The 27,357-nt window shown below is 36.3% G+C and overlaps 2 protein-coding genes across 3 annotated transcripts; one reads left to right on the plus strand and one right to left on the minus strand.

Moving 5' to 3' along the window:
* The first annotated feature begins 3,098 nt into the window (after positions 1 to 3,098).
* On the plus strand, positions 3,099 to 21,277 carry lmnb1 (lamin B1). The gene is made up of 11 exons (XM_055207042.2): positions 3,099 to 3,615; positions 6,924 to 7,080; positions 10,814 to 10,939; positions 11,262 to 11,432; positions 11,607 to 11,732; positions 18,333 to 18,553; positions 18,655 to 18,880; positions 19,069 to 19,173; positions 19,916 to 20,035; positions 20,140 to 20,259; positions 20,342 to 21,277. Exons 1-11 carry the CDS (start codon positions 3,263 to 3,265, stop codon positions 20,381 to 20,383), a joined length of 1,767 nt encoding a protein of 588 aa, XP_055063017.2. The 5' UTR covers positions 3,099 to 3,262; the 3' UTR covers positions 20,384 to 21,277.
* Positions 21,278 to 23,998: 2,721 nt separating this feature from the next.
* c12h5orf63 (chromosome 12 C5orf63 homolog) lies at positions 23,999 to 26,330 on the minus strand. Of its 2 annotated transcripts, XM_055207272.2 has the most exons (4): positions 26,175 to 26,330; positions 24,533 to 24,677; positions 24,331 to 24,387; positions 23,999 to 24,258 (listed from the first exon to the last, which is right to left on the minus strand). In XM_055207272.2, the coding sequence occupies exons 2-4, from the start codon at positions 24,668 to 24,670 to the stop codon at positions 24,064 to 24,066; spliced, it is 390 nt and encodes a 129-aa protein (XP_055063247.2). In that variant the 5' UTR covers positions 24,671 to 24,677; positions 26,175 to 26,330; the 3' UTR covers positions 23,999 to 24,063. The 2 variants fall into 2 exon arrangements, with proteins under 2 accessions (XP_055063247.2, XP_073730793.1); XM_073874692.1 differs by lacking the exon at positions 26,175 to 26,330 and having other exon boundaries at positions 24,533 to 24,702.
* Positions 26,331 to 27,357: the final 1,027 nt, after the last annotated feature.

Genomic DNA, 27,357 nt, shown 5'->3' on the forward strand with positions numbered 1-27,357 from the left:
TATTGGGTTTTTGTTGCCATTTTAAAGCATTTGAGATCATTAAAGCTGAGCATCATAAACTTTGCTGCATTTCTTTATACGTTTTCCCCTCTCAAATCAACGTTTTAACCAAATTGCATTGTTTCTCTGAGCAATGATGTAACGGCCCATTTTACCATTTTACTTATTCAGCAGCAAATATATATTTTACAACAAACATTTGCTTCCCCCTTTTCTTTATAAAGGAGCTGTTTTTACAGAATGGACTCATTTAATTAAACTTCACACTGCTGTTATTTTAATCACCCCACTTTCAATAAATGAGAGTCTTTAACAAGTAGTGTGGATATCAATGCAGATTCTACTACTAATAACAGTTTATCAGTAGGGCTGGGCAGAAAAATAGATTTTTCGATTAATCGTTTTTAAAAATGTGGTCGATTCAAAATCGATTCTCAAAGAGCAGAATCGATTTTTTCTTTCATATGTATTTCCGCAAACATTGAACGTAAGATTAACATTAATCTAATTACTAGTCTTCACTAGATGTCACCCTCTTTTTTTTGCCTTGCGCTATGTAACCAAGGAGCGAGAGGCAAGCCTGTCATTCATTCATTCAGTGCTTAAAATGGTAGTTTCAGGTGCTTCATCGACGTTGATGCCACCTTCACATAAAAAGTCAGAAGTATGGAAGCATTTTAGATTTCACAAGCAAGACGACGACGATAGTATTGTGTCTTTTAATTTCTTTTTATTAATTACCCACTTGTAAACTGTTGTTCACTGTTCTTCTTTATTAATATAGTATTTTTATTAAATCTATATTCATTGAGTTGAATCGAGAATCAAGTATAAAAACCGACCCGTGAAACGGAATCGAAAATTGAATCGAGAATCGAAATCGATTTGATAGCCTGTGAATCGAAATCGAATCGATTTGGAACATCTGAATCGATACCCAGCCCTATTTATCAGGTTGCACTGCTATATGGTTGTAATAACTGTATATGGTTGTAATACACAACTGTATATGGTTGTAATACTTCTGATACAAGTAAAAAAAATTCTGGCTTGTAATGAAATGATGACTATTGCTAAATAATTGAAAGTGGGCCAAACTCACAGATTTCATTGCCTTATATTTGCTAAATGGCAGACATCCCACTACAGCTTAGACTGACAGAGTATATAAACCATTATCTGCAATCATTTCATTCACACATAATAAAAGGAAATATATGACAAAAAAGACAGAAAACATTTGTTGCCTTTTAGTCCTTTAAGTGTATTTAAAGTATAGTATTAAAATATTGTAAGGCTGCATGATTATAAATACATATACAGTAACTGTATCAGTCGCAGGTTTGGACCCTTGACCTAAATATTTCATATGATTTAAAAAGTATTTTATTGTGAAGGTGTATGTTTGTTTAAATGTTTGAAATTACTAATATAGTTGTGGCAAACATATGAATTTCTTTGAAATCAGAAAAAAATCAAAATTATTTAGAAAAATAGAAAATGTGCTCTTTGGTATAGGGTATACAAAACGTGAAAAAGGGAATCCAAGGCACTCTTCGTATTTAAAAATAATAATAAAAAGCCTTTATTTAGACATGGCTATATAACATTAAAAACATTCAACTGGGCAGTAACCCACGCGTAGCGGCACAAATAGCCTTCTTCAGGGTATAATGATCAAACAAACAATTTACACTTAAAAGGTTAACTAATCACAACCACCTGAATGAGACAGATAATGACATCACAAAAGGTAATGAATTCCCATATAAACAATACAAGAAAAGACCAGGTGGTCATTTCACTTGAGTTAGGACACCAATAAATACAACTCTGTTAAAAAACAAAAGAACAATTACAGAAAGGGACTAAAGTCAATTTCATCATTTAGTCCTGGGTATGTCATGGCCTGCAAATTATATATATAAAAAGTTTCTCTTTGTAGTAGTAATCTTAATCTATCACCACCCCTAATGTTCCTTATAATTGTCTCTTTATTTCACAACATGAATTTCTTTCATTATTAAACAAAAAATTTGATTTAAAAAATACATTTTTAGTGTGGGTGTCATTCTCTGCAACAGCCAGGACTGCAAGATCCACAGTTTATTTATATAAAGCAAAAAGCAAAGGTGGATTATTTGCACTTACATAGTAAGTGATAAGCCACATGGTTAATTTGTATGCATGTGATATACATTTCCAAACCATGTATTTTTTATGATGATGGGTGGTGTAGATCTTTTGTTAACATATGATTATAAAATGGATAAACTGTGTAAAAATAGGTTAAAATTCACAAACAAACTTTATTGGCCTGGATGCTGGTGTTCATGCACAGTTTCCCCCAAATAAATAAATATATTATGTGGAATAATAAATGTATACAATATCAAAATAGATCTCTTTTCTATAAAAGCTGGTATGAAAATGGTATTGTGTTTGTTAGAACACTTTTAAATTCAGATGGTAATTTACTTAGAATTCTTGGCTAAATTTTGGGTTTCCAGTTACAACAAAAGAGTATGCAGTTGGCAAAAAAGACAGTACTTTTAAGAGATTTCTTAAACATAGTTGTTCAAACAAACATATAAGGAAGATAATATTAGCAGAAACAACTACTCGTAAAAGTTTAATGTGGATCAGTGTATTTATATAGAGAGGTTACATTTTGAATTTGACATGATATATCCTGATTAAAGTGTATTGGAGAAATTTCATTTAGATATTGATTGTTCCTGTGATTTTTGTTCAACTTAAAAGAGTCCATTGCCTATTTATTTTGTAACTGCAAGTTTTTCGGGGTTGGATATGGAAAACTTTATTAAAAGGAAAACAGATACTTAATTGAAATGAAAGGATTTCGACCCATGTATGTATTATTCTAATGAGGATAATAATGATCATACATTTGGCTTTTTTCGAATTTTTATTAATTTTCTCAGGAGCGGTGCTAGAGTCGCGCATGCGCTGTAGTCGTGCCTCAACGTTTTTGTGGTGTTTTTCATTTGAATTTTGTCTCAACTGCTCTGTTGAACCCGTCGAATGACGTGGCGAGCAGTCATTGGGTGTATGTGGTCACGTCACGTGTAACAGTAGCGCGGCCATATTAGTTCAGTCATTCTTTCACGCGGCTAGTACGGAGAGACACGCGCCGCGCACATTAATCTCTTTCTAGCGGTTAGAATAGAGTAAGAGTCGCAGTGAGCTGAATGTCTATAATCAGACCCGTTGATCAGATTAATTAAATCTTGGCTGAAGGATGGCGAGCGCGACTCCGGTCGGTCAGCGGTCCCGCGCTAGCGGCGCCGCGTCCCCTCTGAGCCCGGCGCGGATCTCTCGTCTGCAGGAGAAAGCAGATCTGCAGCACCTCAATGATCGTCTGGCTACTTACATCGACACAGTGCGTAGTCTGCAGTCTGATAACAGCGTTTTACAGCTGCAGATCCAAGAGCACGAGCAGCTGCGCACCCGCGACATCACTGCACTCAAAGCTCTCTACGAGACTGAACTGGCGGACGCGCGCAGGTCGCTGGATGATACTGCGAGGGAGCGCGCACGCCTGCAGATTGAGCTCGGCAAGATTAGCAACGAGCACGAGCAACTACTGCACGAGTGAGTCTAGTTCATAACTCGTGTGTGTGAGAAAGAGAGAGTTGTTGTTGTTTTATGTATGATGCTTTGGCAATATACAAAGTACACACAATCACGACATTGAGGTACATTTACATTGAATTGAAACTGAGAGTGTGTGTGACAGGGAGAGCGTGTGTTTTGATTGACAGCAGCAGGCAGCTCATGATCACTTTACCGTTATAACACGTGTGCGTGCGTGTGTACAGTGAGCTCTATGTGAAGTGTTGTTGTTCAGTAATGAACACATGCTATACACACACACAGTTGTGCAGTGTTCAGATGTGTGTGTGAGTGTGTTCATTTCACCAGCAGCTGCTGTCATACTCCTGTATGAATGAATGTATAACACAGCCTCTGTGTGTGTTGTACAGGTGTGTGCATGTTGAAGACTATAATCACTGTTATTGCATTAGTTTTACACAGATATATGAGAGTCTTAAAAGTAAACTGCAGTTAATTTGTTCAGAGTCTGTTGCCTGATTCATCTGAACATTAGCTGTGTTACTATTGCAAATTTGCACACTTTAGTTTTATCATAAACTTTAGTGTTATTATCATAATGTTGACAAAGACTTGTGAAAATGGTGTTTCCATTAACCGTTGATATATGCAACTGAAATTTTTTCCTCTAGCGATAAGTCATTATAAACATCACATCGACTGATGTTGGTAGATTTACTAATATCACATCCACTTCACTAGGCATTATTTTTAACCGAAGGAGACAAGAGTATTTTCCGAAGATTTAATTCCAAGGAAAACTCCTTAAACTTCAAAGCGGTATATATAGAAGTGTCTTAGATATGATGGAGATACACAACAGTAGCTGTGTTTCCACTACCCTTTAAATTGTACAAATTGACATTGTGAATCAAAAAAATTATGCAAGCATGAGGTGGTGTTTCAGGCAATTTGGAAAAGGTGTATTTCACGTGCTCAAAAACCGGCTTGGAACACAGCATCAGTCACATATTATTTGAAGATGAAGCAGTATTAACTAAAACTAGGGATGGGCGATAACTTGCATGCAATATTTTGTGCATCTCGTCAGTAAAGCCAGTTCCTTGATTAGTAGTAAATCGGCATCAGTTGCTATCAGAGAGCGGCATTTACTACACAAAGCCGTTGCTCACTGACAATCGGAGCAATTTTTCCTTAATTATGCCGGACGTATCGCCTGCAATATGTATGCAATATGGCCCAGCTTGTCGGTGAACTACGGCTTTGTGTAGTAAATGTGGCTCCATCTGATAACAGCTGATGGCGATCACGGAACCGGCTTTACTGACGGATGTGCAAAATATTGCATGCAAGTTATCGCCCATCCCTTGTTTTAGTTAATACTGCTTCATCTTCAAATAATATGTGACTGATGCTGTGTTCCAAGCAGGTTTTTGAGCACGTGAAATACACCTTTCCCAAATTGCCTGAAACACCACCTCATGCTTGCATAATTTTTTGTAAAATTGGCGCGTTTCAATTCACAATGTCAATTTGTACAATTTAAAGGGTAGTGGAAACACAGCTACTGTTGTGTATCTCCATCATATCACACTGTAACATCACTTCACTGATGACAGGAGTTTAGGTGAAGTGCTGCGTATGGTTTTATTATAACTTATACATTTATTTATTGTAGCTCCTTGTGTTTGTGTCTCGATGGTAAACTGACCCCCCCAACAGCATTAGTGTCACATTGTGTTTCGTTGAGTCCTGAATCCATTGCCCTGAAAGTGTAAGGATCAATAATGTCTAGGGTTGGTCATAGTTTTAAATCTATTGATTTCACTTCCGCTTATTGAATCTGATTCCTAACAATTCTTGGTTTTGCTTCCAAAGAGGTGAAATGCAATAAAATTCAAGTGGCCTTTATAGATAAAAAAAATATTAATTTTGTGCCATTACTTACAGTTGAACACACACAAAAAAAACTGGATACATAAAAACTATTAGGAGCAGCAAAACTTTTAAACAAACATGGCTATGCTCAAAATGATTTTTAAATAATTTCCCCTCGTAACGTAGCACCGACCTAAATGATGGTGACTCAACAACCAAAAAATGCAGGCAGCTTTAGTTTCACTATAAATACTGTCGCACTCATAACTGTGCTTTCACACCACCATCAGCGTCAAAGTGGCCGGAAGTCATTCATTTTCAATGAGAGCTGGTGGCGAGTTCATTGTGCGAACTGACTATTAGCAGTCGAGGAGAAGATCCTGTGCGCTGATGGCTATAGATTAGGTGACTCCGGTCTTAACAAATGACGTGAAAATTATGTGACCGTGCCGTCCAGAATTGTTAAGTGAAATTGTAATATTATAACAAGGATCCGATTTCTTTCTTATGGATCCGATTTCAGAATCTGAATTGAAATTCGATTCCCAACCTTAATGTCTGATTGGCTATTTTTGGTCGTCTGTCAAACATTCCACACATTCCAGAGATTCTGAGGTCACCGGCCGGAGCACTAAAATAAAAAGCAAATCTCTATCCTCATGAACCCTAAAACACCATAGCAATGAATCTGTGTTCATACAGTCCTGCTCATACATAATGAATCTGAGGTGTTTGTGTTAACTTTTGACTTTTATGTTTGGTATTTGGTCACTACTCACTAGCTGCACAAATCTCGCTAAAATAACATATGGCCAGTCAAACCGCTAACAACTAACTAACAAACTCAACTGACATTTAAAACAAGTAAACCCAGAAAAATAAGACCATTTAAAAGGAAAATGAGATTGCGCTATTCAATACTTGTTTTAATCTTTCATTGGATATTTTGTAGAAAAATTGAAAGCATAATTTTTCATCAGTATTTTACATGATTACAGCGCTGTCTCAAATGTGAACCCAAAGTATGGTTTGTTTGGCTAGTTGGATCGCTACGCTCTGTACCTGGGTGGGTACGCTTTGCAGAGGTGGTCTCGGGTACGGTTCCTTTTGGTTGGGGGGGGTGAGACACTGTCTTCAGCTGTCACTGAAAAACACTCTGATAGGTGCAGCTCAACATTAATGTCATCACTTTTTGGACTGCGCATCGGGAAAACTACCACTTTTCTACATTTCAAGCACTGCTTGAGTGGTGTGTTTATTATTATTCTTAATGAGAAACACAACAACAAAACAATGACAAACTCGCTTTCATTAAACAATACAACTTTATTGCCAAAACAAATAAGCACGCTGCTGCTGCTCATCTGTGCTGTGTCTTGCACATCCTGCTTTCTGCCACATGGGAAGATGAGAAATGTGGACTAAAGTGTGATTTGTGTTTGTTACAGTTATGCTAAGAAGGAATCTGATCTGGCCGGCTCTCAGGCTCATGTGAAGGAGATTGAAGCTCTGCTGAACACTAAAGACGCTGCACTGAGCACAGCGGCGTCTGAGAGGAAAGCTCTGGAGAATACACTAACAGACCTGCAGCTACGAGTCCATGAGGTATAAACACATCATCACACAAAAACTCATATTTCTAAGCTTGGACGGCTGTTGTGAAAGCTTTAGGGCCAGATTTACTAAAAGGGACAAATTAGCGTGAGCGCAATTACAAAAAAGCACTGATGGGAGTGATGATACCTGCAGGATATTTACAAAAAAAACACAAATTAAAGAACATGGCGCAACAGCTGATTTCCACAATGACTGACGCAATTTACTAAGAGCAGCGAAAATTAGTGCACGGTCACAAATAAGCAGAGCTGATGATGTGCGGGTGATCTACTAACACCTGATGTGTTTGAGTTCAGCACCACAGAAATCCAAGTTCATGAAGCCATAGTGCACTTAAAAGAACTGGAGGACAAAAATGAAGGTTTGAATAAGTTTTGAAACCCTTGGTATTGTGTGACTTCTGATAAATCCTCTTTTATTTACTTCAGCTAATAAAAAAAAAACACGACTTGGCAAACAATATTTTAAAACAATGTTCCTCTGGCATTACAAATAAATTGTTAAAACAATCCTCTGCATTGTACCACATGCTCTCTTATCTCTGTGATGCCTTCTCCTGTCAGTTACAAATGCAGCCATTTCGAGCCCAAAATTCGGTGTTAAATATTGGTGCAAATACCAGTAATTTTACAAGCGCAAACGAAAAAGCCTAAGAAAGAGATGACGAGGTATAGATTTGGTGCCATTCTAATCAGCATTAAGACACAGATGCAGACTTTTAGATGCTCTGTATGATTAAACATATGTGCTTCTGTCAGACCAGAATGTCACCTTTAAATAAGAGTTAGGGCAGGAAGAAAGAAACACTGAAACTACATCCAGGTGTGTTTGCATATACACGAAAATAGGGGCACTGATGATGCTGTGTTAACTATGATGAATTTTCTAACCCTCCATTTACAAAATTCAAATGCTTATGCAAGAATTCTTTTTTTAGATTTTACATCGGCATTTAATACAATGAGGATCGATATTCTGTTAGAACGGTTAATATACATTGGTGTGAATGGGTATCTGATTTTATGGATTAAGGACCTTTTGTTGTCCCGTACTCAGAGGGTACAGTATAATGGACAGATGTCAGATGAATGTATTGTTAATACTGGGGCCCCTCAAGGAAGTGTCATATCACCTGTCTTATTTTCATTGTATATTAATAATTTTATGATTAACAATTCTAATTTTAAAATTTTTAAGTATGCAGACGACATGGCCCTAGTGGGACTTTTAAAAAAAGATGACATAAATGACTCAGCTAAATATCTGAAATATGTTGTGGAACTCTTGGGCTGGTGCAATAATAGTGCACTAGTATTAAATATAAAGAAAACCAAGGAACTAGTCATAAGTCGCACTAGGCAAGATGTTGCAATACTGCCGGTATTGATAGAAGGTCACCAGTTTGAGATTGTTGATAATTTTAAATATCTTGGCACATGCATAGACAGTAAGTTGAATTTTATGGATAACACTAACAATATTGTGAAAAAGTGCATGCAACGATTATTTTTAATACGGAGAATCAGTAGGTTTGGAGTAAGTCAAAACATATTGGAGATTGCCTACAAATCGTTGGTGGAAAGTGTTTTGACCTATAATTTAATCGCTTGGTATGGGCATCTTAACTGTAAGCAGAAAAATACTCTGGCAAGAGTTACTACTACAGCTAGTAAAATTATTGGCAGACCACAGAGTAAGCTGGGTGAGGTTTACACCCTAAGATGTGTTTTGAAAGCGGAGAGTATATCCAAAGACCCAACTCACCCTCTGTGTGATCAGTTTGTTTTATTGCCCTCTGGGAGACGATTTTTAATGCCTAGAGCAAAGACAAATATTTACAAAAGATCCTTTGTACCCTCTGCAATCGGTTTTTTGAATCAAATGGGTATGTGATTTTATACAGTGTTATGTCTGTGTTTCTGTATTATGTGTTTGTATGAGTGTCTGGTTTTGCTGGTCAAAGACAAATTTCAACCAAGGTTGACAATAAAGTTGTATTGTATTGTATTGTATTAATGCAAAGATATAATTGGAAACACTTTATAATATGGTTGTATTTAGCACTAATCGGACAGGATTCGTTTTCCAAATGACGTTTGAGTTTCAAAAATATAATCCCACTTGTAAGTCCCCATCAAGAGCCTCATGGCAGCATTCTGGACTAGTTGGAGTGGATTTATTTCTGTGTGAATGACACTCACATGCGAGGAATTACAAAAGTCTGAAAAACACAAAAGCGCATTGATCAACTTCTCAAGATCATTTAAAGACAAAAAGTTTTGACATTATCTAGTAATCGTATATAAAAAATACTTTAACAACTGAATTTATTTGTTTGTAAAATGTCAAGGTGTTGTCAAACATGATCTCTACATTTTTAACCACAGGTTTGCGAAATAGGTATAATTACTTACTTTACTTTAATTAAAATAGAAGAATCACTGACTTCCAGGGTTTTACCTCATTTAGACAATTCACAAAGAGTCCCAAATCCCATAATTGTGACATTGACCCTATCGGACTTTAACTTGTGAACGGCATCTTGCCTTAAACAATATGATAAGCTGCCTTGTTAACACGGCCTGCAGCGTCTGGAGGAGCTGTGCTTGGTGTCATATAAAGCTTATATAACCATAAATCTCCACAATAAAAGTACAGATTAAAGTTTGAGCACAGTGTTGTAAATGTAATGTTTCCTGCAGTCGCTCCTCACAATATTTACAATTTAATAATTTTTGGTATTTGAGTACCTCCAAGTTATTTCTGGTGTATTATCGATGGATTCATTCAGATGACATCTTGAAAGTTTATCTCTGGTTTTAATGACTGATTCTTTAATGGGAAGATCACAATTCAGATTGTGATTATGACTGATGTTTGAAGTTAAATCTAACAAACTTCATCACTAGCTGCGTTTACATGGACATTTGTAATCCGTTTAAATGATCAATCTGAATAAAAATGCTCCATGTAAACACCTCAATCGGACTAAAAAGTGCCAATCTGATTAAAAATCGAATCCGCTTGTTAGGGGTGGTTTATACCGTTTGTAATCCGCTCAAAATGACATGTATACACTTGATCGGATGAACTGAAACTGGGATGCTCTGCGCATGTGCCATCTTTTCTTTTTTTTAATGGCGGTTGGCAAACCCACTGAAAGGCGCATTTCCGCCACCTACAGGACGGGAGTGTGGAGCATATGCACACGTGCAATGACGTAGAATTGCCGTAATGACATGTGACGCAAATAACTCGAGTTTGTTTTGTTGAAGGAAGTCACAAGAAGTGATTGTCTTGTTAATCTTGTTCCTATTATCCTTCCAATTCCCCATAAAGTGATACAAGACAGCGTTGTCCGGTCAGTCCATGATGTTTCTCTGATCCACAAACGTGCGTGATATAAAATACGCTTTTTAGGCACACGTGAATGGGTGTTTGTGCTGCTGCTTTATAATCAGTGAGGCACAAAGCAAATCTTGAAACAGCGTGAAACTATATTTGTGCAATGTGCGCATGTCAAATGATCAAATCTGATGTAAATCTTGTGTCATATAAACACGCACATCAATCCGATCACATTATTAAGTGTTCATGTAAACGCTATGATAGGATTTATTAATCGGAAGGATTTTAATCCGATGAAGGCAAAATGTGTCCATGTAAACGTAGCTAGTGTGAGCATGACCGGTGTTTTATTTTGAGTTTTTCTGTTTTTCAGCTTGAGAACAGTTTGAGTTGTGGTAAGAAGCAGCTTTCAGATGAAACTCTACTACGAGTGGACCTGGAGAATCGCTGCCAAAGCCTCGTGGAGGAGCTGGACTTCAGAAAGAACATGTTTGAGGAGGTGAGGAGGACATTTACAACTTGAAATCCTTTCATGTACTAAACTGCAAAGGGAAAGGGTAAAGTCATGCCAACCCTAGACATGAAGGGTGTTAGAAGAGGCATGACACAGAGGGAAATTGTGAGGCGGAGGGAGGTCAGGAGGGTGATTGTTGTGTAGGGAGATCGGGAGGGGCCTGATGACAAGGAGGGAGATTTGAAATGTCCGTGAAGACGAGGAGGAGTAACTGTTTGTTCATATAAGAATCAAGCTCTTGCCATGTATCTGTTCAAGGTTTGTAAAGTCTGTCTGATGTTCTCATCTGTGTCTGTGATGTTGACAGGAGATCAAGGACACTCGTCACAGACATGAGACGCGTCTGGTGGAGGTGGACACAGGCCGTCAGATGGAGTATGAGAGTAAACTGGCTCAGGCTTTGGCAGAAATGAGAGAACAACACGACCAGCAGGTTAAGCTTTATAAAGAGGAGATGGAACAGACCTACATGGCCAAGGTGACGCTTGCATTCACTATTCATTTATATGAATATACTGAACATCATTCATCTAGAGATGTCACATGAAGATGTCGTATGACCGGACTCTGCTGCATGTGTGAAGAAAGCTGTTTCCTTCCTCTAAACACGGGTCTTTACTTCCTGTTTGTGCTGTGGTGTTTGTGTTTTAAGCTTGAGAACGTGCGGTTGTCTTCAGAGATGAACTCTTCTTCAGCCAGTTTGGCTCGTGAGGAGCTGCGTGAATCCACGATGAGGGTGGAGAGTCTTTCCTCTCAGCTCGCAGACCTTCAGAAAGAGGTACATTCACCTTTATCTGACACCAGCCGTGCTCTCAGCTATAAGAGTTTCACTTTTACTAGTATTGTCTTGACTACTTTTCTTTGACTCATTCATGTTGTTTCAGTTGTACTCAGTTGCTTTACAACAATGCAAAATTGTGAGAAGTGCTCTAGAAAGAGATTTTGATTTGAATTGATTTGAATTGAAGGTCACTTGATGTATATCTCACTGTTAAAACGTTAGTTCCTCTTGTAATGTTTGATGCTCCTCCTAAAAATAACTTTGAGACACAACATTAGATCTCATTTCCTGAACGTTTAAATGTTTCTTTCTTTAGTTATTTTGTAAACAAACATGACTCATTGTTTGTCATTATTTATGACTTTCTGGATTGGTTCATGAAGCCCGTGTGAAAGTCTTGATTTGCAGAAATGAAAGGGTGTGTGGATTCTGACTCTGAGAGGATCTTACACCAATACATTTAAAGTGCTACTTCTTTGGTTTTTGGAGCATCAAGCTGAATTGAACCGGAAAGTGAAACGAAGATGACAGAATTAGTGTTGTTTAAAATAACTTCAACACACATACAAAGCGTCATAATACAACTGATTGCTTGGCGACATTAAAACTGCTTAAAGATAAAACCTTTAAAGATTTTTATTTAGTGTATCTACAGCGTCCGCATCGCAGAAGAGCGAGTTGCAATGCTTTATTGTTAACTGACTGAAGACTTGACTTTCATCTGTCCTGGGAATTTAGATATGCAAGTTTTTCATCAACAATATCTGCATGAAACATCATAAACTTGATGCTCATCTGTCGACTCGACTGTTTCAGCACGTCTTCTGTTATTACAGACAGTCTGCTTTATTAACGACTTATCGTTCTCTCTGCATAAGCCAAGCGTTTTGTTTCTGTACTTTTTTTATCGCATATATTTCTACATATTTTCAACTGTGGAGCACACAGATATAATGGAAGTTGTTATGGATCACATTTAAGCTTGTTCTGAAATGATGACAAAATCTAAATGACAAAAACTGATCTCTCCCAAGTTAAACTCGTTTTCATATTTTATAGATTCACATTTATCTACTAATATATTATTGAAATGCATTGCCTTCTGTTTGCGTTCGTTTTGTATGCTTACATATGCACAAATATACTGCCTAATTTTAATTTCATTAAGACACTGCTCTGTAAATTTGCACTTAATAAGCCTAAACAATGTTCTTCAATTTATTTTTGTTTAAAATAAATATATTTAGTAAGGGTGTCACATTTTCAATTTTAAATCGATTGAAATTAAAGTCACATCCTCAAACGTAGAATTAAAAAATGTAATCGTCGATGCTGCAACGCCCCCATGTCACATCCGGTCGGCTTGCCAAGCTTTTGTAGTGTAAATGCACATGTGGTTGAATGTGTTTGAACAGCCACACGCGGTCGCCTTCTCTCCGTCCTTATATGTAATCTGAGGTACTGAACACAATGTTTTACATCTTTTCTGACTTCTGGTGTGAACACAATGTGTACAGCGCTATTTTTAGCCTTTCATTGATAAAACTAAAGCGGCTGATTTCCGCAGTTTCATTTTGCAGGCGTGTGAAAGTTGCGCGGTCTTATTTCATCAATTTCACTGAAAATTCAGAGAAAGCTGTAACACATTCATGTACAAAACACTGTCCGAACTACGATGGACTGAGTCCGAAGTTGGCGCACTTGGTATTGAGAAACTGCTACCGTGCACTGCAGCATGTTTACTTACAAGCAGCGGACTCCGACATTATATTAGCTCGAGTCTATATAAACTCGTCATTACTCCCGCACGTGTTTAAATGACAAGGTGCACGGTACTGACAGGAAGTTTCGTTTTATCAGGTATGTGCGTGTACCATATTTTTCCACTGGCAGCACAACTAACAAGGCAGGGCATCTCCGGGTTAAGGTCAGATATTATATTTCATAAAAGTCTAGTCTTAAAATGGAATAGCATTTTTTTGTGCTTTTAAAAAAAAAGAGAATCGAGACCTTAGAATCGAAAAATGTAATCGAATCGAGGATTTGGAGAATCGTGACACCCCTAATATTTAGCTGTAGTAGAGCTTGTGTTAATCTTTTTCTCATAATACATGAAGCACCCTGCGTTCTACCTCAGTGCACCTCATTGTTTTTGGATTTAATTGATGATTTTATGTTAATAATGTTAATTAATGAAGGTGGAAAACCACATACCTCGCTGGTGAGCAACACAAAATCACCACAAGGGCAATGTCTTTGAATGAAGTGCCAGGTAGGGCTGTCATGGTGGAGCGTGTGTTTTCATCAGCTGGGAATATTGTCAACAAAAAAATGCTCTGTACTCGTTGCAAATCAAGTTAACCGTCTGGTGTGTTTGTAAAATAACTTGTATACGTGGAAAACTTGTATACGTAAATGTATACGTGGAAAACTTAATATCAGAATATGCAACAAAAAAAACAGCAGAAGATGGACTTAATTGATATTTTTAACCCTTAAGAGATCCTTAAAAAAACTTACGTATGTGTTCCTAAGGACAGAAAATGTCACCTTCCCAAAAACTGCTCTAAAATATCATACATCAATATTTTTTCCCACTTTAAACGATTCAGTCTTGTAAAACTACTTCTGCTTGAAACATACATATAAAATATAATTAGATTTGTGAAAATTTTAACCCTTTATATGCCATTTTATTTACATTAACCCCTGTTTTTTTAACAGGAAAAAACAAAAAAACTAAATATTTTCAAAAAAAAAAACTTTTGAACTACCATTTGATTATTTTAATTATTAGACCCTGGGATGGGTCAAAGATTGGTAGCAACATTGATTTTAATGCATTGTTATTTTTTGAACAGAGTCAGATTTTATAAAAAACTCACACTTGTGATCCTAAGGCCACAAAATGTCACCTTCCCAAAACTGCTCTAAAAATATCATACATCAATATTTTTTTCCACTTTAAACGATTCAGTCTTTTAAAACTACTTCTGCCTGAAACATACATATCAAATATTAATATAATTTGTGAAAATTTTAACCCTTTATATGCCTGTTTGTTTACATTGGCCCATGTTTTTTTTTTAACAGAAAAAACAAAAAAACTAAATATTTTCCAAAAAACACATTTGAACCACCATGTGATTATTATTATTATTATACCCTGAGATGGGTCAAAGATTGGTAGCAACATTAATTTTCATGCATTGTTATTTTTTGAACAAGGTCAGATTTTATAAAAAACTTCCTTAAGTGTTCCTAAGGCCACAAAATGACACCTTCCTAAAAATTGCTCTAAAAATATCATATGTCAACATTTTTTTACACTTTAAATGATTCAGTCTTTTAGAACTACTTCTGCCTGAAACATACATATGAAATATTAATTAAATTTGTGGAAATTTTAACCCTTTACATGCCAGTTTGTTTACATTAACCCATGTTTTTTTAACAGAAAAAAACAAAAATCTAAATATTTTCCCCAAAAAAAACATTTGAACTACCATTTGAATTTTTTTTTGAATTTTTATTGAAAGGATAGCCCCTTGAGATGTGGCATCTCATTTTCAAGGGGGTCCCAAAAACATAAACAAATAATACAACACAAAACACAACCACATTACAAAACAAACACAAAATGCTCAACATGTCCCCCACACCCTCATACCATAGTTGAAATACAAAATCTCAGCATCATAAATCAATAACATCAACAGAAGACAAAATTTAAAGCAAAACAAAAAGAAAACAATAATAGTAATAATAAACCAATCAAAAACATGAACAAGTTATTTTAAGATAAGAAAATAATAAAATCCTGAAGCGGTTAAGAGAGGTAGTAGATCTCAAAGAAACAGGAAGATTATTCCAGTCAAAAGGAGCTTTATACTGAAATGACCTGCGTCCGACCTCAGTAAAGATTTTAGGAACAAGAAAGTAAGGATATTGCATATGTCTAAGTGAATAAGAAGACCCATATATAATCAGGAATTGTTTCAAATAAAATGGACAAACAGAATAAACACATTTAAAAATGAACAAAAACCAATGAAATTGTCTTCTTGATTTAGGATGTAACCAATTAAGCAATTCATACATATAACAGTGATGGGTACGATACGGACACCTTAACACAAATCTACACAAGGAATTATAGACAACATTAAGAGGCTTTAGGTAAATATCATAGGTATTTTGATAAACAATATCAGCATAATCAATAAGGGGTAATATTAACTGAGAGACAATTCTTTTCCTTACTTGAAATGTAAAACAATTGATTGAACGATAAAGTAAACGAAGACAATAATATATTCTACTAACAACATAATCAATATGGGGCTTAAAAGTAAGTTCAGAATCAAGCCAAAGGCCAAGGTATTTAAATGAATCGACTTTATCAAGAGTTAAGCCATCTTCAAAGATAATGTTCAAATCCAAAGAAGAAGAATGACAACGACGTGTCCCAAACATCATACAACAGGATTTCTTCTTATTTAGTATAAGACCATTATTATGAAACCATTTTTGAACCAAATTTAAATCAGATTGTAAATAATTCTGAATTTGTGTCATGTCCGAATTAGAAGTATAAATTACAGTGTCATCGGCATAAAGATGTACCAAACAATTTAAGCATATCTGAGGTAAATCATTAATAAAAATGGAGAAAAGCAATGGTCCAAGCGAAGAACCTTGTGGAACACCTTTTTCAACAATTACATAATCTGACTGAAAACCTTGAAAGACAACACATTGACGTCTATTATGAAGATAAGCACTAAACCAAAGGAGAGCATTTCTAGTTAGACCAATAGAAGACAATTTATCAAGAAGAAGATAATGATCCACCAGATCAAAAGCCTTAGAAAGGTCAATAAAAATGGCACCTGTAGCTTGGCCTTTGTTGAAGGATGAAAATACATCGTTTGCTTATAATTATTATTAGACCCTAGGATGGGTAAAAGATTGGTAGTAACATTGATTTTGATGCATTGTTATTTTTTGTACAGGGTCAGATTTTATACAAAACTCACACTTCCTAAGGCTAAAATGATCCTAAGGCCAAAATGACACCTTCCCAAAAACTGCTCTAAAAATATCATACATCAATCATTTTTTCCACTTTAAACTGTTAAATCTTTTAACACTACTTCTTCCTGAAACATACATGTCAAATATTAATTAAATTTGTGGAAATTTTAACCCTTTAAATGCCAATATGTTAACATTAATTGAACCACAGTGTTCGGCTGATGTCGTGAAAACTTTTGTGGGACATCGTAGCCCAGATAGTGACCTGTCCTGATTTCTCACTCCAGAGACTGAGGGCTGATTCATTTTTTATCTGTAAACACCGGTCAGAATGAGCAGCCCCACATAAGCCTGCAGTTTCTCTGTCTCAAGATCTCTCCAGTCTGTGACTGTCTCCCATGTAGGTTTGTCATGGCCCCAATATGCTGCAGGATTTCATGCATCAATGAAAAGCTTGAAGTCAGGGCACTGATTTGGGCAGTGGCATTGTGTGCGAGCCCTGGGATCAAATCTCTGGCTGCTGGGAAGTAGCGGAGGGTCTCCATGTTTGTGGGAGACCAGAAGATTTTTCAATTTTTGATGTCCATCCTGTCACCACTTCATCCATCTCCTCTCCGCTCTCACCTTCTGACAAGTCTTCTGAAGATCCTTCTAATGAATTAGGCTCCAGCTGATCTACTTCTACCTCTGAGGCCTCCGTGTTGACCTCAGAATCCTCGGAGGAAGATGAGGAGCCATCCTCGCTCCTGAAGTGCATGATTATTTCAGGAGCCTTGTGTGTGCTGTAATGCCTTGCCATTTTTACTACTTCTGCTATACTGTTCATACTTATAGCAGTATACTTGCATAAACAACATGAGCGAGAATCAAAATGAACATTGATTTTGTTTCGGTTCTGACCTCTCATCGTTTTTATTACTGAATTAGTTTATAATGCAGAATGTGCCCTTCAAAGAGAGAAGAATTTGGATATGTTGAATATGCCCCCCTGCCCCACTCAACATCGACTCCACCCCGACATCACCACCACCCCCTTACCACTCAGACACACTTTTTTTACACACACTATTTTCAACATTAAAGGTTTATCTTTTCAGCAGCTATGCGGTCCGCAGAAAACAGCAAAAATTGTGACATTTTGATGAATGCATGAAATGGTAAAAAGTAGCGCCACCTGGTGGACAAGTATAAAAATTGAAACTTCAAGGCCAGTAGTTCAAAATGATATATTGACATAAAGGTATGTATTAGTTTATGTTAAGATACATGGGGGGTCAAAAATGGTAGTTATAATGGTTTTCAATGGGGCATTTTTTGTCCCTAGGATCACATGTGTCGGTTTTTGCGTAGCTTAGCCATTTTAAGCTAATTTAAAAAAATGAAACCAAAATTCTAAAATGTATCAAAAATGATTAACCTTTGGCAAGTTTGGGCTATATTCAATCATCACAGTCAAGATGGTTTAAAAATCAAAATCAAAATGGCAGAAAATGTCCCTAGGATCTCTTAAGGGTTAAGAGTTAAAAGATGAGTTTCGAGACAATAAAAGTTTTTTTTCAGACACGCAGTTGGCAGAATCGCATCAGTGAACTGGAAGAAGCTCTGAGTCGTGAGAAAGATTTGAGCCGCAGGTTGCTGTCAGAGAAAGAGCGAGAGATCTCTGAGATTAGAGCCAAGATGCAACAGCAGCTGGATGAGTATGAACAACTGCTGGACGTCAAACTGGCTCTGGACATGGAGATCAATGCCTACAGGAAACTGCTGGAGGGAGAGGAGGAGAGGTGATGCATGACAAAAGTCCAACTCCGGTTTCTTTCTTCTAAAACTCTTTGAGTTTAACCGACTGAATAAACATGTGAGTGTTGTGTTTGTGTTGTGTCAGGCTGAAACTGTCTCCCAGCCCATCATCTCGTGTGACGGTCTCTCGAGCTTCATCCAGTCGCAGCGTTCGCACCACGCGTGGAAAGAGGAAGCGTGTGGATGTGGAGGAGTCTGAGGCCAGCAGCAGCGTCAGCATCGCTCATTCAGCGTCCGCCACCGGAAGCGTCTGCATCGATGAACTGGATGTGGACGGGAAGTTTATCCGTTTACACAACACTTCTGAACAGGTGCGTGGAAACGTGAAACTAATTTAAACAAGTGGAACCATCAAAAATACAAACACTAGGGGGCTGGAGTTGAGAAACACTGAGTTAGAGATGCCAAAATTGATATTGGAACATTTTACTGTCCTCTGTAGTTCTAAGAAAGTTTGTTTATTTGATCAATGAATAACTGAATTGAATTGCTGTCCCAGGATCAGCCCATGGCGGGATATCAGCTGAGCAGAACTATTGGTGACATTACTGCTACATACAAATTCACAGCCAGATTCGTCCTAAAGGCGGGACAGAAAGTGACGGTATGTTATTCAATTTAATTTTATTTATATAGCACTTTTCACAATTGTTAATTGTTTCAAAGCAGCTTTACATGAATAGATGTAGGGGAAAACAGAATAATCAATGGATAATATAAGAAGTAGAATACAGCGGCTAAGAATAAACGGTACAAGCGAGCGTAGTAATACTGTAACGTATAAAGTAAAGTGCTAAGTTAAGCCAATGTTGGCTGACTCTCCAGGGGATGAAAAACGCCCTAGGAGAAAAACCCTGTGGGAAAACTCCTAGGAGGAGAAAAACCTAGGAATCACGATAGGAATAGGAAACGGGTAAGCGGATTAAACTGGTTCAGCCAGTGGTCGTTGGTCGATCATTGTCCTCGGGGTCGAGGACGAGACAGGGAGAGAGAAACAGAATCCTATTAGCGTAGGGGCTGTTTGCATGTGATGCAAGTGTCATACAGTATTTTGGTTTAAAATCCGCTCGGTTCCAGACAGGCTAACTATTGCGGCATAAGTATTTTACCCAGATGAGTTATGTGAATGCTTTGTTCTGGACAAACTAACTATAGGTACATTTACTGGACATTTTATGTGAATTGCTTGTTTATTTCACCATCTCTCTGCTGAGGAAGATGAACTCTCTCATTATTTACCTTCATCAAAGATCTGTGGCCTTTAATAACACTGATATGAGCTGCTGTCTGATCAAATATAATTTATGATGGGTAGCTTTGGTAAGTTTTGTGTTCATTTTAATCAGATCTGGGCATCGGATGCAGGCGTGAGCTCCAATCCTCCAACTGATCTGATCTGGAAGAATCAGAAGTCCTGGGGAACCGGTGAGAACGTTAAAGTGCTTCTCATCAGCTCAGAAGGAGAGGTAAGATGTTTTTATCAATAGAGAAATAAATTGTGTGAACAGTTGGTGGTGTCATTTGAAGATTTAGTGGAGCAGAGGATCGGTTCTGATCTGATATATTACAGGAAGTTGCCGTGAGAAGAACAGTATTCAAGACTGCACTGCCAGAGGAAAATGAAGAAGAGGAGGATGATGATGATGATAAGGAGGCTGAAGTCATTGAGGAGCATTTCTATCATCAGCAGGTTTGATAAGAGCAGTCGTCTGTCCATTAGATTGATTTGTGTTGTTTTAATGGCTCTTCTGATCTCTGCTGTGTGTTTACAGGGAGATCCACGTGCCACTAAAAGAGGCTGTTTGATCATGTGATGGACCTGCAACCTCGACTCCACCTGCGTTTTTCTATTTACTGATTGAAATCTCTTGTGTTTCTTTATTTTGATTCATGCTTTTCTTTTTTGAATGCACATTTCAGTTTCATACCAAATGTTTGTTTTCTTTTGACCATGTTAAGTAAGACTTGTGTGAGGTGCGAGTGCTTTTGTAGACTCGTCAGGTTCTGAGACTAACCCTTTTTTATCATGTTTATATTCATTTTATAAAGCAGTATTTTAGGTCTCTTTATAGACATGTTTTATAATTGTCAGTAGTTTTTAGTAAAATCACATATAATAGAATGTAGACATTTGCATGTCAGTGTGAAATATTATATTGATTTAATTTAAAGCAGCTATTTGTTGACAGTAATTCACTACACGATCTCAGACGAGCCTAAAGCGCCGGGTCTCTTCAGCAGCAAATAACTAAAGAGAAGAGAAATCATTGCCTTTCGTTCTTTAACATTGCTGGAGCGGTGAAGATTTTCCACGTGTTAAGTTGATGGTGTGATGTGTGAAGTATTTGGGTGTCATTGCTGCTAAAGATGAAGAGCTTTAGGTTTATCTGGTTTTGTATATTTTCAGTCTGTAACAGATTCCTCGTCCAGAGAGGATCACATTGATCTCTGAAAACACTGCCTGCGTTCATGGGTTTGTGTGGAAGTCTCAAGATTCAGTACTGTATTTACAATCATTTTTATAAATGGATCACATTGCCGGAGTGAATTGCTGAGTTTTTATTTGTATTGCTTTTTATTGTTACTAATAAACACTAGCCGTCTGATCTTGAGAAATATTTGTACTTCAAATGTTGTGGATTGTCACCTGCATGTCCTGCTGCAACCTTTATGTTTGAAAAAAGCAAATAAAGCGTTGAAGAAATCAATATTTTCTGGATTAAACTTTTAAATTGTTTGTTGGAAACTTTAGAGGATCGTTTAGGATCTTTGCAGCAGTTATTAAACTCTACAGCTTTATAAAATGTAAGTTCTTCAGCTACCAAAAAAAAAAAAAAAAAAATGAAACTGAGGCTTCATGGGCTGACCGAATGTTGGTTTGCTGTTCAGTTAATGTTAAACAATCTGCTGTAGGTGAAGTTTATAACTACATGTGGTGGTTATATTTTTAGAAAATTAAAGTTAATCCCTGATTATTAAAGACCTAGATTACTCATGGTGTCAGAAAACTAAAATCACAGTGGCATAAACCAATTTGTAAATGTCAAGTCTGTACAGTGTTCTATTAATCATTAAAAATCAAGATATCAAAATGGTAAAGTGACTATGGCTATATTACTATAATAATATTGAATTAAGAGATAAATTCAAATAATAAAACCTTAACAAAATATCAACAATCTCCCAGTGAGGAAGCCAAAGGTGATGGTGGCAAGAGTCGTCGCTGCTGGTATTATTTTGAAAGTGTCTTTTTATATCCGGTAAAGTAAGAAAAGTACGTATGATAAATGGGATCCTGCCTGATAAGTGGTTTTTTTATGAGATTGAAAGAAAGTTAGAGTATATACTAACTAGATTGTTTAATAGACCAGTGGTCTTTAGTCCTGCTGCAGTTGAGGGTTAGGTGACCCCCAGTCAAACACATGTAAATCAGCTATTCATCATAAAAAGCAGATGTGTTGAAGCAGAATTTGAACTAAAATATGGATTTCTCCTGGCTTAACGTGTGTCCTCCTGACCACATCTACAAAAGCATGTGCACCCTGGCTAAACCATGACATATTTTAAGTGTTTTTCTCCAATTCTACAAATAGAAAACTATTTTATTGCTTAATAAAATAAACCGCTCTGCCCTGATGTAATAATATTTAATGATCACATGAATCCCTTATATGAACTTATTTTCCATTTAACTATGTATTTTAGTCTAAATTATGTTAAACTCGCAGTTCTAGCTTTTATTATTGCTTTCATATGAATGCATCACTTCATGCATGTCAAAAATAATCAATATTGTAGATAATGAACTAAGCATTAACTTGTCAACAGTCTGTCAATAATATAGATTATTTATTTATATAAAATTATCTTATTAACCATCCAACCACTAATATATGCTAGATGTAATTTACTGCAGTATGCCCACATCACAAAACTATTTTTAGGCAGGTGCTAGATCATCAAAAACACTTAAATATCAAAGGACAAAAACTGGCACACTGCTATTACTGCTCTCAAGATTTAAAAAAATTATCTTTAAAGATTATTATGATTTCTTACAAATCCAGGGAACAGCAATGGGGAATACTAATGGCCCTTTATTATGCGAATCTACATGTTGGTCATTTTGAACATGAATGTGTATGGTTAACGCTGCCTTATCGAATATCTTGTGCCGTCAATACATTGATTTGGATTTACTTATAATAAAAGATGATACTCAATTAGTGACAGATTTATATAGAAATCCTACAGACAAAAATGCACCAAAAAATTTTATAAAAATGATTATTTTCATTGTAGGGTGGTTGTTTTTTAAAGATATGAAATGCAATGTAAGGATCTATTTGTGAAAGAGGGTATGCCAAAACGTGGAATAAAGAAGCTTGCAGCACATTTTGAAAATACTGATCAAAAAGAGTCAAAATCGAATGAGTTTGCTAATATACATAAACATTGGCATTGAATCAGTTCTGTGAAGATCCTCCATGAATTGTTCAGAAACAAGCCCCTTATATACGGCAAATGATTGAAGGGTCAGAACGATTTATGATTCACTTTTCAGCTCCTGAAGGAAATTATAGATGTGGACAATCTGCACAAAATGTCATTTTACAACAAAATGTCGAACTTTAAGCCATCCCCATATAAAGGGAATCATCTCATTTAACACTAAACATTTAATTTATACACTCTAAGAAAGGATGTGTTCATTTTTATGCATTTTTTGTGCTTTGTTATTTAATGTGTCATTTTAGAACATTATATGTTATTGTGTATTGATGATGTGTTAAAATAAATAAAAGAGACAACATTGAATGTGTTGTTCCAATAATATCACAGAGATGTGTGTCAAGTTAGGGACAACACATTAAATGTGTTTAACAACCGTTTTAAGAGTGTATGATTGTGGATTGGCCTATATTGGGAAAAAAGCGGTGTTTAAAAACATGTCTTACTTTTACACCGAAGTAAAAAAGTCCCATTGCTGTGCATTTTGATCCTTTAAAACAAAACTTGTTGACCCTTCACTATGGGGTGGCAACTTTAATAAAATTATATATTAGAAAGGGAAGCAAAGCCTTTTATATTTATACACTCTGTCTCCAAAAGGTCTCCATTAAGATTTTGATTTAAACGCTTTTTTGTGATTTATTTAAAATGTTTGTATTTGTTATTTGTGGTGATTGGGTTATTACTTGATTTAAATGGTGACTGACCATGAAGATAATCAGACCTGCTGGAGACCTGTGTGGTGAAAACATCTTTTTAATAAATTGTGAGAGCAGTAAAAGCAATTTTTGTTCTTAATTATTTAAGGTTTCATCAGGTACAGTATCTCCTCCACCTGGCATCAGACGTCTGATTTCATCATTCAACACATTTACCTCATCAGACACTTATAACATAATAACAGACAGGACAATAGAAACATTCAGTCTAGTGCTTTATTGAACATTCTGCCAGTGAGAGTAAAGAAAGAAAACACAATATATCATCTCCAAACGTCATTATTATTATTATCCAGTTGATTTGAATGCTTCTCCAGAGCCCTTTCTAGAAGAGTTGTGTTTACACGATGCATCATCAGAAACTGTCCATTGAAATGAAAGACGGGGATATCGTATCTGTATCTCTCCCACCAAACACTGTTCTCGGGCAGACTGATGTCAACCTCCTGAAATTCAAACTAATACAACAAAACTCAGTCAACAAACAATTCAACAAATATTTCAGCATAAACATCATGACATCCTCTTACCCTGTGTTTATATGGCTCCAGTATTTCTTTAGCTTCCTCGCACAAAGGGCACGGATGCTGAAAACAGTCAGATCAACTCAGTAAAGTTTTTTTGTTGTTGCATGTATTCATGTAGTAGATAGTGTCTATACCACACATTAGTTAAGCTACAGGACATGAGCTGTGATTCATCCTTAGTACTTGAAACTGAGGTTTAATGTACCTTAGTGAAGAGCGTAAGAAGCGGCAGCAGATGATGATGATGATGTGTTGTTGTTGTTGTTCTGCTGTTTGGACGTCTGATGAGATTTAGACAAACATTCAGCTTCTCTAGACTGAAGAGCTTCTGTACCAGCAACATTACAACCCTGTCAATCACATCACACTCTTACTACTACAACATTCATGACAAACAGCACATGGCCATGTATACAGTGCTATAATAAAGATCTGAACCACAACATCTGGAGTAAAGACCTCCCTGGAAGATTTTTGGTTTTATTATGTCTTAACACTGTTTTAAGGTTGCATAATCTTGCCATCAAATCAACTTTAAATTAAAATGTTAAAAACAGATATGGAAGAAAGGATTTTACTTTGAATTATAACAGATCATTTTATATCACTGGTAGTAAACGTAAGGTTTCTATACATCTAAATAATACGTTTACACACACATATGCATCAGCTTTTGCTACCGCGTCGACATACTGACAGTTTCTCCATCAGAAGGCTGCAGCATCCAGAGGTCACATTTGTAGGCTGCATACATCATTTGAAGTCTTATTTCAGGATATTAACAATTATAACACTGCTAGTGCTTTAAAAAAATGAAAGAAACCATCACAAAATTCTACTGGATTTAATGGGAATTTATTGGTTGTAATGGAAACTATTATGGTCTCTGTGGGTCTATACTGGTATGTGTTGGGTTCTATTGGTGGGGGCAGTAAATCCTAAAAACACTAGAGGAATTTTGTAGAGGTTTAAATGGTAAAGGCTAATGGTTCCTTTTGTATGTATGTATGTATATATATATATATACATATTAATCTCTCCCAAGGGTTTTTGTCCTTCTAGGATTTTTCCCACCGTGTTTTTTCCCTAGGGGGTTTTTAGTCCCAGGGAGAGTCAGCCAACTTTGGCTTAGCTTATCACTTGACTGTATATGTAAGACTATTAATACGCTTGCTTGTACGGTTTAACCTTAGCCGCTATGTTCTACTGCTTATATTATCTATTGATTTTCTGTGTTCTCCTTTACATCTACTCATGTAAAGCTGCTTTGCAACAATTAACATTTGTGAAAAGCGCTATATAAATAAAATTGAATTTAATTGAATTCCTAAGGTATTTTAATGGAAACCATTGGACTTAGTAGTAACCAGTAGTGATTGTTACTACTGTTTTTTTCAGCAGGAAAAGTTGACTGTTATACTTAGTTCTAAATTGTTGTAGTATGTTTATGACTTGCGCGGATGTAAATCAAACTTGATGACGTATGCAGCATGCATATGCGACCTACGAAGTTTGCAGCCTTCAGACTGAGAACCGGACATTGTTTTTTTTTGTTTAGAGTGTGTGTGTTGTTTTAGATCTAAACTTTATATTTAGATTGTATATTTATTTACCTGGATGATTAGCTTACACTTACTCTAGATGTCACTGATCTAATTTGCTATAACAATCTTACATTTTTGTGACAACACAATTACTAACACTATTACTAGCGCCGTACGTCATCGAATAAACATCTCATTATTTACTGACAATAAACAGAAACGATGCTCGTCATAATAATAATAATAATCTTTAAATAATAAATATTATTATTATCATCAAATTTATTAAAACTGTAGTCTTACCAATGACCCGGACTCTTCTTCTTCGTCAGACATATAATGGCGGTTGCAAAGTAACTTCCGGTTCACTACCGCCACCTAACAATCTGGAAGATAGAGCACTAACGAAATTATTCCCTCTAGCCATATTTCTTGAATGTACTTTACTGTAATTATAAGTTATTTAATTCAATTATTCCTTGCCTAAGTTACTAATTTCCTGAATTAGTTTTTGTCTTTCATTTTCATAGTTCTGACATTCTCTGTCTGATCACAATGTTTACATTTACCTGTTGCACATTTACCTGTTTTCTAAATGGAGTAAATTTTTGTGCTTTATATTGGGTCCTTTAATGCATATAGGAGGTCTGGGACCCCCAGCGTCCACTTAATTCGTTAAGTGAATAGGACATGTTCTGTAGGCACCACGACAAGCTTGACTCTGCATTGCTTCAGTCTTCTTAATATGGTTTTAAATGCACATCGTCCATACGAATATAATCCAAGCTTGATCTGATTAATGTACAGTAATTATTTTTAATGATAACCTACAAGATACCAATTCAACCCCTGATAAACATATTGACTCCTGTTTTACATTTCTCTATGAACTTTTTAATTATGCTTTGCAATTGTCAGTCTTTGATCTTAATTGCCCATGCCTCTACTTCATTTACTGCTTCTTGTAACTTTTTTTACACAATAATAATACTGTTTAATACTGTGTCCTCTTTTCCAAAATGCCCTGTCATCTGCAAAAATTATCTTCATATGGCACCTTAATATTATTAACAACATCATTTATCATAATAACATTAAACAATACTGGACTACATACATTTCCTTCAGCTGCTCTATTATCTATATGTCATTGTATACTCTACTCCTACCCTAACTTGTGTTGTTTTTTCAAGAAGAAAATCAATAATTCACTTATATATCTTCCCTCCGATTCCCAAATCTTTGGGTTTTATGAGTAGACTTTTCCCCCCAAAGCATATCATATGCCTTCTCAATGTCAAAAGAATCCCTACCAAAACCTCTTTATTTACAGTACTTGTGCTTTCCTCATATCAGCTTATAGGCATAAAACAGCACAGCATTGTGTTCCACCCTGCCTGAAATCTACCCTGGTATGGCTGGTATGAGTCCATTATTTTGTTTAGAGTGTGTGTGTGTTGTTTAAGATCTAAACTTTATATTTAGA

The sequence above is a fragment of the Misgurnus anguillicaudatus genome, chromosome 12 (assembly GCF_027580225.2).
Source record: "Misgurnus anguillicaudatus chromosome 12, ASM2758022v2, whole genome shotgun sequence".
NCBI lineage: Eukaryota > Metazoa > Chordata > Actinopteri > Cypriniformes > Cobitidae > Misgurnus > Misgurnus anguillicaudatus.